Here is a 13524-nt window from a genome sequence, read left to right on the forward strand (position 1 = left end):
TTTGCAGCTGGAACTGACACTACAGGAACAACCCTGCGCTGGGGTCTGCTGCTCATGGCCAAGTACCCCCACATACAGGGTAAGGACCAATAGAAACACACATGCTCATTGGTCTCATGTGACCGCAGCAACTCATAACATTGTAGATAATCTTTACTTATCTAAACAATTGAATTTAATATGCAAGGATGAAAATGTACATTTGTATTGGCTTCCATGGCTAACAGACACAACATTACACACAAGATACATTGAAAAATAGTAAAAGTGTAATAATACAGATAAAAAATACAGAAACAGGTCTGTAAAAACAACACGACTATGTACTGTAGAGTCCAAATAGTTATTTTTTGCAGGTCATTGTAGGCCAGTGTGAGTGCAATGTAGAGCACATCCAAAACTCACATCCCAACACTGAAAAATAACTAGTTGAATCCAGCACATTGTGTGCCTTTTCTTAGCCCAGGTAATATTATACACAGTTCCAGCTTGTTCAAAAACTAAGCCTTGCCAAAGGACATACTGTACTGTCCTGTATATTGTTAACTAATGTTAGTTATATTGTGCAGGAGTCAGGCTAAGGAATTTCAACCTACCTCGACTATTGGCCGATTGATCTCGGAACCCATCATTAGTGACACTTTTCAAGATTAGTTGATTTGTATTTGTATAAAATTCATAGAATTTTATGAGGCATTACTGACTCTAAATCACCATTAGATCTTAGTAGGACACCTTGTCTGTTCAACCAGTTTGCCACCATCTGAAAATAAAATGTGTCAACAGTGTAGTGACAGCTTTCACTGTTTTCAAATATTGATCTTTCAGTATATGATACATTTTCAGTGCCACTTTATGTGCATTGGCTGTAATATTGAGTCCTCTGATTGGCTGTTAAATAATGCATGGCACAGAATAACGAATGGTGGCAACCACACGTTCCATCTATAAATGACCTGTGTGTGTGCGCGTGGATTTGTATGTGTGTGTGTGTGTGTTTTTTTTACTCCAATCCTTACAATGATGTAATTATTATTATTTTGCTAGTCAGAGATTTACATAATTGATGTTGAGCTTTGATTCAGATAGTTATTGTATAATGAATAAACTGAGATGAGATAGCAAACCAGTTTAGGCCTAATTATTTGATCAGATATTTATGGTTAGAAATAAACTACTGGAAAAACAAACAATGGCCGCATCACTGACACCTAGACAAACATCAACAGTCCATTTTTGGATAACTATTGTAATTCATGTACACTAATTGCTGCCGTTGTGTATGAGTAATCTTGCATTCAGGTGTGTCATATAGAGTTTTAATAACGAAGCAGCCTCAGGGCTGAATGTTGTAATTACAGTTTTGTGCGTAGTCCTTTGAAAGGGACTATGCTGCCTTTGTTTTGCATACTGTAGTCAATATTAATTTTCTCACTGAATATTTATGAGTAGAGTAAGAAGAAAATACCAGCTGTCCTGTAGATGTTTTGTTTGTTTAATCATTATTTAATTATATAATGGACACAAGCAACTTTTTCACAGGGACCTAGTTTGTACAAGCAAAATGGAGTGTATCTAATGTAAGAACGGGCAGCGTGCAATCCATAAGATGTATTTAATATGGATGAATGACCAGTGTGCAATATTGAATGGAGTGTACTATGTTTACAGTCAATACAGGTTTGAATTGTTTATACAGCTGCACTGTGGATCTGAGACAATTTTCCTTTGGGACAATAAAGTTTATCTTATTTTATTGCCCATGCACACACACACCTTTAACATAGTGACACAAAACACAAGGTGTTGGCAAAGGGCCAACTTGAAACAGAGGTGACTGAGGAGAAACCAAGTTAGCATGGCTATTCAGATGCAGTTTTGGGTTTCAAATCAACAGTGAGTTGTTTACATCAATTTCTTGCAGGGTATGAAGTTACGTGCAGATGTGAGACTTACCTTCCCCTGTGTACCACAAACAATCCTGGTCCGATGAGATACGTTTAAGGAGTAAAACACTTCTCTAATTCATGCTGGACACAAGCATATGACCTTACACTCACAGACAAAGAGGCTTTGTTCTGTTATCAAAAGTTAACTACATTGTTGAAGCAAAATATGTCAAACAGAGCAATCGTCTACACCAGTCAGAATCACCAAAACTCCACTTCTATATTCTAGGCCTTTCTTTACTTACAAACGTACCACGCACACACACATGCACACACACACCTTTAACATAGTGACACAAAACACAAGGTGTTGGCAAAGGGCCAACTTGAAACAGAGGTGACTGAGGAGAAACCAAGTTAGCATGGCTATTCAGATGCAGGCTGAAGTTCATTCCGATTATTTCACCATAGGTTTTACCTCATTGAGTGCAGGGTTTCCAGGTTTGGAAAGCCTGGGGAAATCCTTTGCAGAAAGTAGCTACTGAAGGACTCGAAGTGATCAATAATGAAGGATCAAACGGTGGATCTTCAGAGTACAAGATGATGTTTTTATTGACAAGACAGGCGTAGACCAAATACACACAAAAGCAGCAGACAACACAGGTGCCTGGGAGAAAGTTCTGGACCAGCCATTTCTCAAAGTATAATTCTACTGTGCATTCACAGTTCACAGTCACTGGTTCTACGTCAGATTTAGCGTTGCCCTTTTCTTATGGGAGGAATCAAAATCAGCATATTAGAACACTGTAACAGTTTTGGGTTTCAAATCTACAGTGAGTTGTTTACATCAATTTCTTGCAGGGTATGAAGTTACGTGCAGATGTGAGACTTATCTTCTCCTGTGTACTACAAACTCTCCAGGTCCGATGAGATAACTTTAAGGAGTAAAACTCTTCTCTAATTCATGCTGGACACAAGCATATGACTTCACAGTCACAGACAAAGAGGCTGTGTTCTGTTATCAAAAGTTAACTACATTGTTGAAGCAAAATATGTCAAACAGAGCAATAGTATTCATAAATACACCAGTCAGAATCACCAAAGCTCCACTTCTATATTCTAGGCCTTTCTTTACTTTCAATGACAGCCTGGGCACCAAGCTCTTAAGTTAACCTATGACCTCTTCTGCCTGATCCTTCACTACAAAGGAGTGGAAACCTGTTTTAAATGAGTGGGCAGAGCTCCAAAATAAAAGTCCCATTGCTCTGTCCAGTTCAATCCGAGCCAGATCAGCTAATCTAAAATTCTCCAGACCTCCAAAGGGGGTGTGACATTTAGAGTCACTAAGGGTCATCCTCCTGTTTACTGTGTCTTAGACCGGGTACAAGAGATCAGTAGTGTCATAGGAAGTTGTCAGGTCCTGGTAGAAGACAGGAAGAACCTACTGGAGATGATGGTAGCATTTACTTTATATAGTTGATTCCATATTCTCTGAAATATGTCCCAGAAATTTCCCTAGTGTCTAATTTTCATGGTTTTTGATCTTTGAGTGTTCTTTGACTTCACCTTTTTGCCTTCTCCCTGTTGGACTATCTGCCTGGATCTTGGATTTGACTACCTGTTTTGCCTACCACTTTCTGGATATACGCTACCTATTGACTGCCCACCTGTGTACCAAACCTTTTGCTAGTAAAAACTATTCTTCCGGATCAATCCTGTGTCCTGAGTCATTGCAATTGAGTTCTCTGCCCAAATACTAGTTATTTCAGTAATCATTAATGAAGACTCATACTGGATTCTTCAGCAGAGGTGAAAAATGCTATTAGTTTTTGTAGAAAACTCTACTGTGACCTCCTCCCATACAGCCAAGAACCTTGGGGTGATCTTTGACAACCACTTATCCTGTGTGGCGAACATCACAGGACAGCACGCTCCTGTAGATTCTTCCTCTACAACATCAGAAGGACACGTCCATTCCTCACCAGAGAAGCAGCACAACTTTTGGTCCAAACACTTGTAATCTCTCGCCTTGACTACTGCAATGCACTCTTGGCCGGACTCCCCGCCTCCTCCATCAGGCCTCTGCAGCTCACCCAGAACGCTGCCGCTCGTCTGGTGTTCAATATCCCCAAATTCTCCCATGTCACGCCCCTCCTCCGCACCCTCCACTGGTTCCCGGTAGCAGCTCGCATCAAGTTCAAGACCCTGGTGCTTGCCTACCGGGCGGCAAAGGGAACAGCCCCTCCCTACTAGCAAGCAATGGTTAGCGCCCAAACCCCTGCAATATCACTCCGCTCGTCCACCTCGGCTGCCCGCCTGGCACCGCCGCCTCTACGTGGATGCAGTGGCCGCGCTACTCGGTCACGGCTTTTCACTGTCCTGGCGCCCCGCTGGTGGAATGAGCTTCCCACTACTGTCAGGACTATCAGCTGATGGGCCTGGGCTTACGCAGGGAGGGGGTTGAGAGAGCGAGAACAATGGGGAGACTTTCTCATTGATCAATCGGCGTTCAACATTTCACACTTATCGGCAAGATACGTCTGTCCCCCCCATTACTGCTCTCCCCCCGAAACCACCGCTGTTCATATGGTAAATTATACAGTGCTTCTCAGAACAATGGCTATAGAACTTTAGAGGTGTGGCAAGAGAAAATGTAATCACAGTATTTCCACAAGTTGTATCAGTCATATGAAAGTGTATAACCTGAAAACAGTTCTATCAATGTATTTTCCATAACAGTGGCTGAAGGTATTTCATTTTTACATCTACAATCAATTTAGAGTTTTACATCTACAATCAAGAGTGACAGATGTCTCAATATGTGGATATACAGTCACCTCTACATACAGCTGATCAGATCATATTACAAGGTGCTCCATTGTAACCTGCTAGAATGAGCCAGTGTTTTTCAGAACAATAAGCCCCTCCTCTGTGGCTATTCCTTCTCCCACTTCTCAGAATCTTCACCGCAGAGGGCGGGGAGTTCATGTTTCTATAGAGATCTATTGCGGTGTGAGCAAAAACAGATTGCCTTTATGCATCACTGTTAGACCCCAGTGCACTGTGTGTGGAGAACCATGGCTCTAGTGGAAGGTCTTCTCCTGGATCGCAGCTCAGTCACACTGCTGGGGGTTGTGCTGTTTCTGCTGGTACTCTACCTCCTCTCCTCCAGTTCCAGCTCCCAGGAACAGGGGAAGGAGCCTCCAGGACCCAGGCCTCTGCCCCTGCTTGGTAACATGCTCCTGTTGGACCTCAAGAGGCCCTACAGGACTCTCTGTGAGGTGAGATGTATTACTGAATAAATGTGCAAATACACCCAGAGGAGGCCATTTGTAATTTGCCGATTTACTTATTTCAGTTTGGAAAAAATATATATTTTCGAATGGTGGGAAAGCTCCAAATGGTTTTGACCTTTCTTTATAGAACAGCTGATTTTCAGTGTCGCTTTATTCTCAGCATATGCTGTATGCAATGCACTGAAGGCTTGACTCATTCCTGAGTCATTCTTTAAGACCTGTATGAAGCACAGTACGATCAGATTTAGATTTGAATTCATAGAATATCATTAGGCAGTATCAAGTCTACTGAGTTTACATGAAAATACCATGTCTGGTCTCTTCATCTTCCAGCTTTCCAAGAAATACGGGTCGGTTTTTACAGTTCACTTTGGACCCACTAAAGTGGTCGTCCTGGCAGGATACAAGACGGTCAAGCAGGCGCTGGTGAACCATGCTGAGGAGTTTGGGGACAGGGGAATCACCCACATGTCCAACGAAATCAACCAAGGACACGGTACTGACGAATAACTGACAGTTGTTTTGTTGATATGGCAAATCAATGGTTTTTCTGTTTCCATGAGATAATACTGCATTTCTACAGGGATTCTGTTTTCCAATGGTGACTCATGGAAAGAGATGAGGCGCTTTGCCCTGACCAATCTGAGGGACTTTGGGATGGGCAAGAGAAGGGCTGAGGAGAAAATCATAGAGGAGATTCGCTACCTGATTGAAGTGTTTGAAAAATATCAGGGTATGAGGAAATATCACCATGGAATTAAAACTATCATTATGAAATATATTCATAGGTGTTGTGTTAATGCTTATTTTACATATTCATTCACTGTGGTTGTTGTGTGACAGGTAAAGCCTTTGACACTACCCAGCCAGTGAATTATGCTGCATCCAATATCATCTCAGCCATTGTCTATGGCAGCAGGTTTGAATACAATGACCCCCAGTTTACAGCAATGGTGGATCGAACCAATGAGAACATACGCATGTCAGGCTCTGCAGCAATCCAGGTACTGTCTGCTCACTCAGTTTAGAACGATTTACTTTTCAATCTCAAGAAACTATGTAAATCTTGGTGCAATGAAATAAACCAGGAAGGACAATAATTATTGTAAGTATTATTGTAAGTATTCAACAAAAATGTTATATTCACGCTTGACATTTTTGTGTGGGGAGCTAGGTGTACAACATGTTTCCCTGGCTGAGCCCATGGATAAAGAGCCGGAAGCATATCATAGAAAATGTTGCCATCAATAAGACGAATGTAAAGGAGCTGGTTCGGGGCCTAAAGGAGACTCTGAACCCTCAGATGTGCAGAGGCTTTGTGGACTCGTTCCTTGTCCAAAAACAGAAAGTGGAGGTATGAAGATGAACCTCAGTAATTGCATCTCTGATCAATAACAGTATTGCATTAAAATAGTTGCCTAGGGGAACCTCACCTCGCTTTAATGCGCATTTCTCTCAATTAGTTGCATTCCATGGAATAGCTCCCTATAAGTAGCTGCTTGACATGTCATACTTTATATTGGTCTGTATTCATTAGGAATCGGGCAACATGAACTCCCACTACCACAACAATAACCTGATATTTTCTGTGAGCCACCTGTTTGCTGCTGGCACTGACACTACGGGGACGACTCTAAGATGGGGTCTCATTCTTATGGCCAAATACCCCCACATACAGGGTAAGCACCAATATAAACAGACACATCCTTTGAATAGGAACCTTTATACTTTACAAGCTGCCCAAGACCTTTCACATAGTAATAAAATACTGTTTTAACAGCTACAGGTGATTGCACACAAACCAGATTAGAGCAAATGCATTTTGATTAATGTTTCACTGCAGGTTTTACAGTCATTTACATCATTGTCCTGTTTACTATATTGTAGACGGGGTACAAGAGGAGATCAGCAGTGTCATAGGAAGTCGTCAGGTCCTGGTAGAAGACAGGAAGAATCTGCCCTACACTGATGCAGTCATCCATGAGACACAGAGACTGGCCAACATTGTACCCATGTCCATCCCCCATGTCACCAGCAAAGATGTGACCTTTCAGGGATACTTCATCAAGAAGGTCAGATAGTTAGGCGGTGTAAAATGTTTTCTTTCTTTTGGTAATTACAAATGTAACCTGAAAATGACAGAGTATGCTTCCAGGGATACTTCATCAAGAAGGTCAGATTTGGGTCTGTCAATGTTTGCTTCACTGTATGTTTTAATGTATTTTCATAATTACATTCTCACTGAAATGGTGACAAATATCATCATTTGTATTCGGTCGGGTAGTACAGAAGACATGAGCTTAGCAATGAGTGAATGAGTGAAAAATAAACATGGCAATTGCTTTAGATGACCTGTAATTAAAACAAGCAACATAGACCAGATAGAATCACAAGGAACAATCTTCCACTTCATAAAACGCTGTCAAAGCAAATGTATTAATTATTTCTGCTTGTCTTTGACGGCAGGGAACGACTGTATGTCCTCTACTGATGTCTGTTCTGCAGGACGAGAGTGAGTGGGAGAGCCCCCACACTTTTAATCCTACCCACTTCTTGGATAAGCAGGGTAGATTTGTCAAAAGGGATGCTTTCATGCCTTTTTCTGCAGGTACGTTGCCGTAACTTGATCATGTGCATTTGTTTGTTCTTTATCAGAATGTAATTAGACTAAACCCCATCCACTTCTTGGATAAGTAGGGTAGATTTGTCAAAAAGGATGCTTTCATGCTTTTTTTTGCAGGTACATTACAGTAACTTGATCATGTGCATTTGTTTGTTCTTTATCAGAATGTAATTACACTTTACCAGAGTAATTATAGTGGCCCAACCTTTTCGAGGTAGGCTTTGTCTTTCTTATTTTCCTTTGGTGTGTCTGTCTCTCATAGGCCGTAGGGTGTGTCTGGGGGAGAGTCTGGCCAGGATGGAGCTCTTCCTCTTCTTCACCTCCCTCCTGCAGCGCTTTCGTTTCACTCCTCCACCCGGGGTAACAGAGGATGAGCTGGACCTCACACCAGCGATAGGGTTCACCCTCAACCCTTCACCCCACCAGCTGTGTGCTGTGAGCCGGTCCTGAGGAGACAGCCTGGGTCCAATGAACATCTTTCAACAAGATACCTTACAAGCAAACTTTCTCAACCCATAAACACAGAACTATCACTCATTAGTCCTGGGTGCAGGACTTGTAATCGACTTGTAGTACTAGTTGTACTACTGAACTAGGATATTAATGCACACAGGCACATTGTGCATTTTGAACAATGTATGTAAATGATATGAACAATAGCAGTCTATTTAGGACTAGATCAGGTTAAGACATTTGTATTTTTCAATAGTTCTGCAGCCTGCAAAGAAGATAAAACCAGCTTTTTTGAAATAGCATTGTGATGAATAATTTGAAGTAGGCCTAGTTGGCATATACACTTATTCCCAGCCATCTCTACAAAAAGCCAGAAAGGTAAATGGTTAATAATATCAGATAAGATCCAATTATCTGTACATATTGCCAATGATTTAGAATCAAAAGACTCAAGTAAAGTAGCTTAGGTCTCCCATTATTGTTGATGTATTCAATCTTCATTCACCAGTTGCCTCCTGTTTGAGAAATAATTACATAAATAAAAACATCTTTGATAATAAAAGGATATCTTTATTGATTAAAACACACAATGAATAGACAGATAGATTCAACTTCAGGAGTGGCATTTGGACAGACAGTAATACACAATAAATACATAACAGCTCAATATATACTGTATGTGTACAATATACACTCACCAAACACTCTATTAGGAACACCTGTACACCTTCTCTTGGTGGAGGTGGTGTAATGGTTTGGGGAATGTTTTCTTGGCACACTTTGGGCCCATTAATACCAATCAATCATCGCTTGAATGCCACAGCCTATTTGAGTATTGTTGCTGACGTTTCGATCCAGGAAATTCTCCTTACATCTGAATGGATATACTGTATGTTCATAGGATGTTTTAATGGACTGGTTCATCGAATGTTTCAATAGGAATGTTGTTAAGACCTGTAGATTGTAACATAGTGCATGAATTGGTTTTTACCAATTCACACAAACAGTGTATTGTGAATGATTTATGTATGAAAAGGCAAAGAAGGCATTTATCCAAGTGGTTTTAGTGACTTTTGAAATGTAGTATGTAGACTGATCTTGTAACATAAAAACATAAACATTGCATATCAGCTAATTGCTGATCTGTCAAACTTCAAAGGTAATCAGATTTAAACTCCTTCAACTTATCTAACCTGTTACCTTAGCCCTGCACTTATTTTAGAGCTAAACCATATACTATACTACAGTAGATAATTGTATTCCAAAGTGGTAAACCTCTTTATGACAGGACCTTTGGATCACATACGTTCATTCTACGTACAGTAGAAGTTTGTTAATGATATTGAATTATGCATGCCTAGCCCCTTCCCGGAGGCCTCTTTAAAAGGTGAACTTCTCTGAAGAGGAGCTCATAGTGCAGGTATTACTGTTCAAGGTTATTGTGGTATAAGAGCACAACAACATCCATGGCTCTAGTGGAAGGTCTTCTCCTCCTGGATCCCAGCTCAGTCACACTGCTGGGGGTTATGCTGTTTCTGCTGGTACTCTACCTCCTCTCCTCCAGTTCCAGCTCCCAGGAACAGGGGAAGGAGCCTCCAGGACCCAGGCCTCTGCCCCTGCTTGGTAACATGCTCCTGCTGGACCTCAAGAGGCCCTACAGGACTCTCTGTGAGGTGAGAGAAATTGTGAAGGCTGTTTGTCATATTTTAAGAGGAAGTTTTTCTGTTAATGTTTTCACTGTAAATGTTCAGTTGACTAGTGTTGTTTTATGAAATATTCAAACCTTCATCTATTTGCTCACCTTAGTCACCTTACTGCCACTTTTTGAATGATTGCCAAACCTTATTTACATCAGGCAAGTTATTAATGTCAATGGAAGGTGGCACAATAAACACAGTAATACAACTATATAATAATCAACTTCATAATGTCATTCACACACATTTATGAAATAAAAGAAAATGATGTCATTACACTAACTCTAACTAACCATGGTCTCATTTAATGTTCAACAGCTGTCCAAGAAATATGGGTCAGTGTTCACGGTTCACTTTGGACCCAAGAAAGTGGTCGTCCTAGCAGGATACAAGACTGTCAAGCAGGCGCTGGTCAACCATGCTGAGGAGTTTGGGGACAGAGAGCTCACACCTGTGTTCAATGACATAAATGAAGGACATGGTAATAAAGGAAAACTTTATGGTACTCTGGTTTGCCATTTGCATTCTTATCAATGGCTTGTCCTGGCTTATTTGATACTATAAACAACCGGCCCAAGATGTTGTTCTCATTGATTAGATATGAAAAAGAAACTAAACCATATATGAAAGGGGAGATGAACCTGCAAATCATATCAGTAAAAAAAAAAAGATCTTGATCACTGTGTGTTTGTACTGTAGCTCATCAATTTGTATGGGGAGATAGCTATACAACATGTTCCCATTGTTGGGCAAGTTTCTGAAGAACAGGAGACGTCTCTTGAACAATTCTGAAGCCAATAAGGATCAAATGAGGAAGTTGATCAGAGGCCTGAAGGAGACTCTGAACCCTCAGATGTGCAGAGGCTTTGTGGACTCATTCCTCTCCCGAAAGCAGGACCTGGAGGTATTACTATTGCATCAATAAAAAAAACATCACACTAATTTGGGGCTGTGTGATGTATGTATTTGCAATCCCCAGTTGGAATTATGGTTTTTTTCCAGCTCACTTATTATCCATGACTAGAGACTTGTGAAGAGAAGATTGGGTTTCTCTTTAACCCTAACACTTTATACAGTACATGTACTGCACACTCAACAACGCATATTTTAAACTAGAAAGACTTTGTCATCTTATCAGATCCTCATACAGTAAACAGTTTTCAACTGTACTGATGCATTATTATCTATGTTTTATATGTTCAAGGAATCAGGCAATATGAACTCTCACTATAACAAGGAGAACCTTTTGTGTTCTGTGGCCAACCTGTTTGCTGCTGGAACTGACACTACAGGAACAACCCTGCGCTGGGGTCTTATGCTTATGGCCAAGTATCCCCACATACAGGGTAAGGACACACACACACACACACACACACACACACACACACACACACACACACACACACACACACACACACACACACACACACACACACACCTGACAAAACACACCTTTAGACTTGTGTAGGATTAGTAGTAAGATACAAAGACGATGGGATGGGGTTAATTGCTATGAAAATCGGCAAGTTGTTGATATGAAGCGCAGATCACGGAATGTAAGTTTGCAGATCTTTGGTAAAGATCATCCAGGTTGACCTTTCACTGAGGTCTAACAACCCCGCCCCCCTTTAGACCAGGTCCAAGAGGAGATCAGAAGTGTCATAGAAAGTCGTCAGGTCCTGGCAGAAGACAGGAAGAACCTGCCCTACACTGATGCAGTCATCCATGAGACCCAAAGACTGGCCAACATTGTACCCATGGCCATCCCCCATGTCACCAGCAAAGATGTGACCTTCCAGGGATACTTCATCAAGAAGGTCAGATTTTAATGTTTGAAAATCAGCATTTTATGTCAATGTTATAATGGTGTTCTTTTTGGAATAGCTGGTATAACTGACACGAATCAGAGACTCGAACTCAAATGCAGACTAGGGACAAGCAGGTAAGTGTAAAGCAAGTAGATTTAATAAGAGGTATAATAGAAAGGAACAGGCGGGGCAGGCAGGTAGTCAGACAGGCAATGGTCGGGTAGGCAGACAGGTAGTCAGACAGGCAGGGGTCGGGTAGGCAGACAGGTAGTCAGACAGGCAATGGTCGGGTAGGCAGACAGGTAGTCAGACAGGCAGGGGTCGGGCAAGCAGGCGTGTAGTCAGACAGGCAGGGGTCGAGCAGGCAGGCAGGTAATCAGACAAGCGGTAGGTCAAGCAGACAGGCGGGTAATCAGACAGGCAGGGTACTGGAGCTGGAAGCGTGGCACAAAGACAAAACCATGAATGGTAAACTATCCGTCGTTGACTAGCAGCAGGTGCAGGGTATAAGTAGTGGAGAGCCGATAACTAGATTGCAGACAGGTGTGCTAGTCACAGAGATCATGGAGGCGGAGTCGTGACAATAACCCCGATCTTGGTGTGGATAACTGGACTGCACTGCTATATTATAAACCTGCAAAGTGACTTATCGAATGAATCAGTATAAGGGTCCCAGAATGTATGATATTACAACATTTTGAATCACTTTGAAAATACTCTTGTGGGAAAGCTACCGTCTTCAAAATATTTTAGGTGCTTATTACTTTGACTCTGAACATAAGAGCTCTGTGCTCCTCTCTGTGGCCTCCAGGGGACAACTGTGTTTCCTCTACTGACATCCGTCCTGGAGGACAAGAGCGAATGGGAGAGCCCCCACACATTTAACCCAGCCCACTTCCTGGATGACCAGGGTAGATTCATCAAGAGGGATGCCTTCATGCCCTTCTCTGCAGGTACTTTACCTTGTTCAATACACATGAGTTTGGTGTTAATGAGAATGGATTAGATAAGTTATAGTAGCCTTTCTTATTTTTCATCTCTTTGGTGTGTCTGTCTCTCATAGGCCGTAGGGTGTGTCTGGGGGAGAGTCTGGCCAGGATGGAGCTCTTCCTCTTCTTCACCTCCCTCCTGCAGCGCTTTCGTTTCACTCCTCCACCCGGGGTAACAGAGGATGAGCTGGACCTCACACCAGCGATAGGGTTCACCCTCAACCCTTCACCCCACCAGCTGTGTGCTGTGAGCCGGGCCTAGACTGTTTGGGCCTAATGTATATCATACTGTATAGACAAACATGTTGAAATTGGTCGTTTTTGTTGTTCACAGGAGCATTGAGAATAATGTACAGTTAGGTCCATATATATTTGGACTCTTTTTTGGACATTTTTCTGTTATTTTAGCTGTTTACCAAAACATATTCAAGTTACAGTCTTTTATATGTAGCCCCCTCTTTTTCAAGGGACCAAAAGCAATTGGACAATTGACTCAAAAGCTGTTTCATGGACAGGTGTGGGCTATTCCTTTGTTATTTCTTTTTCAATTAAGCAGGTAAAAGGTCTGAGTTGATTCCAGATGTGGCATTTGCATTTGGAAGCTGTTGCTGTGAACGCCCAAAATGCGGTCAGAGGAGGTCTCAATGCAAGTGAAACAGGCATCCTTTAGCTGCAAAAACAAAAAAAATCTATCAGAGACATAGCGGCAACATTAGGAGTGGCCCTGGTGGCCCCAAGTTGCATTGGTGAGCTTGGCAACACAAAAAGG

The 13524-nt window shown here is 41.8% G+C and overlaps 1 protein-coding gene across 1 annotated transcript; it reads left to right on the forward strand.

The window, feature by feature from the left end:
- Window positions 1-4966: 4966 nt before the first annotated feature.
- On the forward strand, window positions 4967-13017 carry LOC310809243 (cytochrome P450 2K1-like; the record flags this gene model as incomplete). The annotated part of the gene is made up of 16 exons (XM_083676438.1): window positions 4967-5170; window positions 5519-5681; window positions 5769-5918; window positions 6029-6189; window positions 6360-6539; window positions 6723-6864; window positions 7073-7257; window positions 7652-7793; window positions 8071-8251; window positions 9826-9934; window positions 10277-10411; window positions 10683-10862; window positions 11163-11304; window positions 11591-11775; window positions 12578-12719; window positions 12830-13017. The coding sequence occupies 16 exons, from the start codon at window positions 4967-4969 to the stop codon at window positions 13015-13017; spliced, it is 2589 nt and encodes an 862-aa protein (XP_083532564.1).
- Between the last annotated feature and the right edge of the window lie 507 nt (window positions 13018-13524).

Source organism: Argentina silus, assembly GCF_951799395.1.
Source record: "Argentina silus genome assembly, chromosome: 9".
In the NCBI taxonomy this organism is placed as follows: Eukaryota; Metazoa; Chordata; class Actinopteri; order Argentiniformes; family Argentinidae; genus Argentina; species Argentina silus.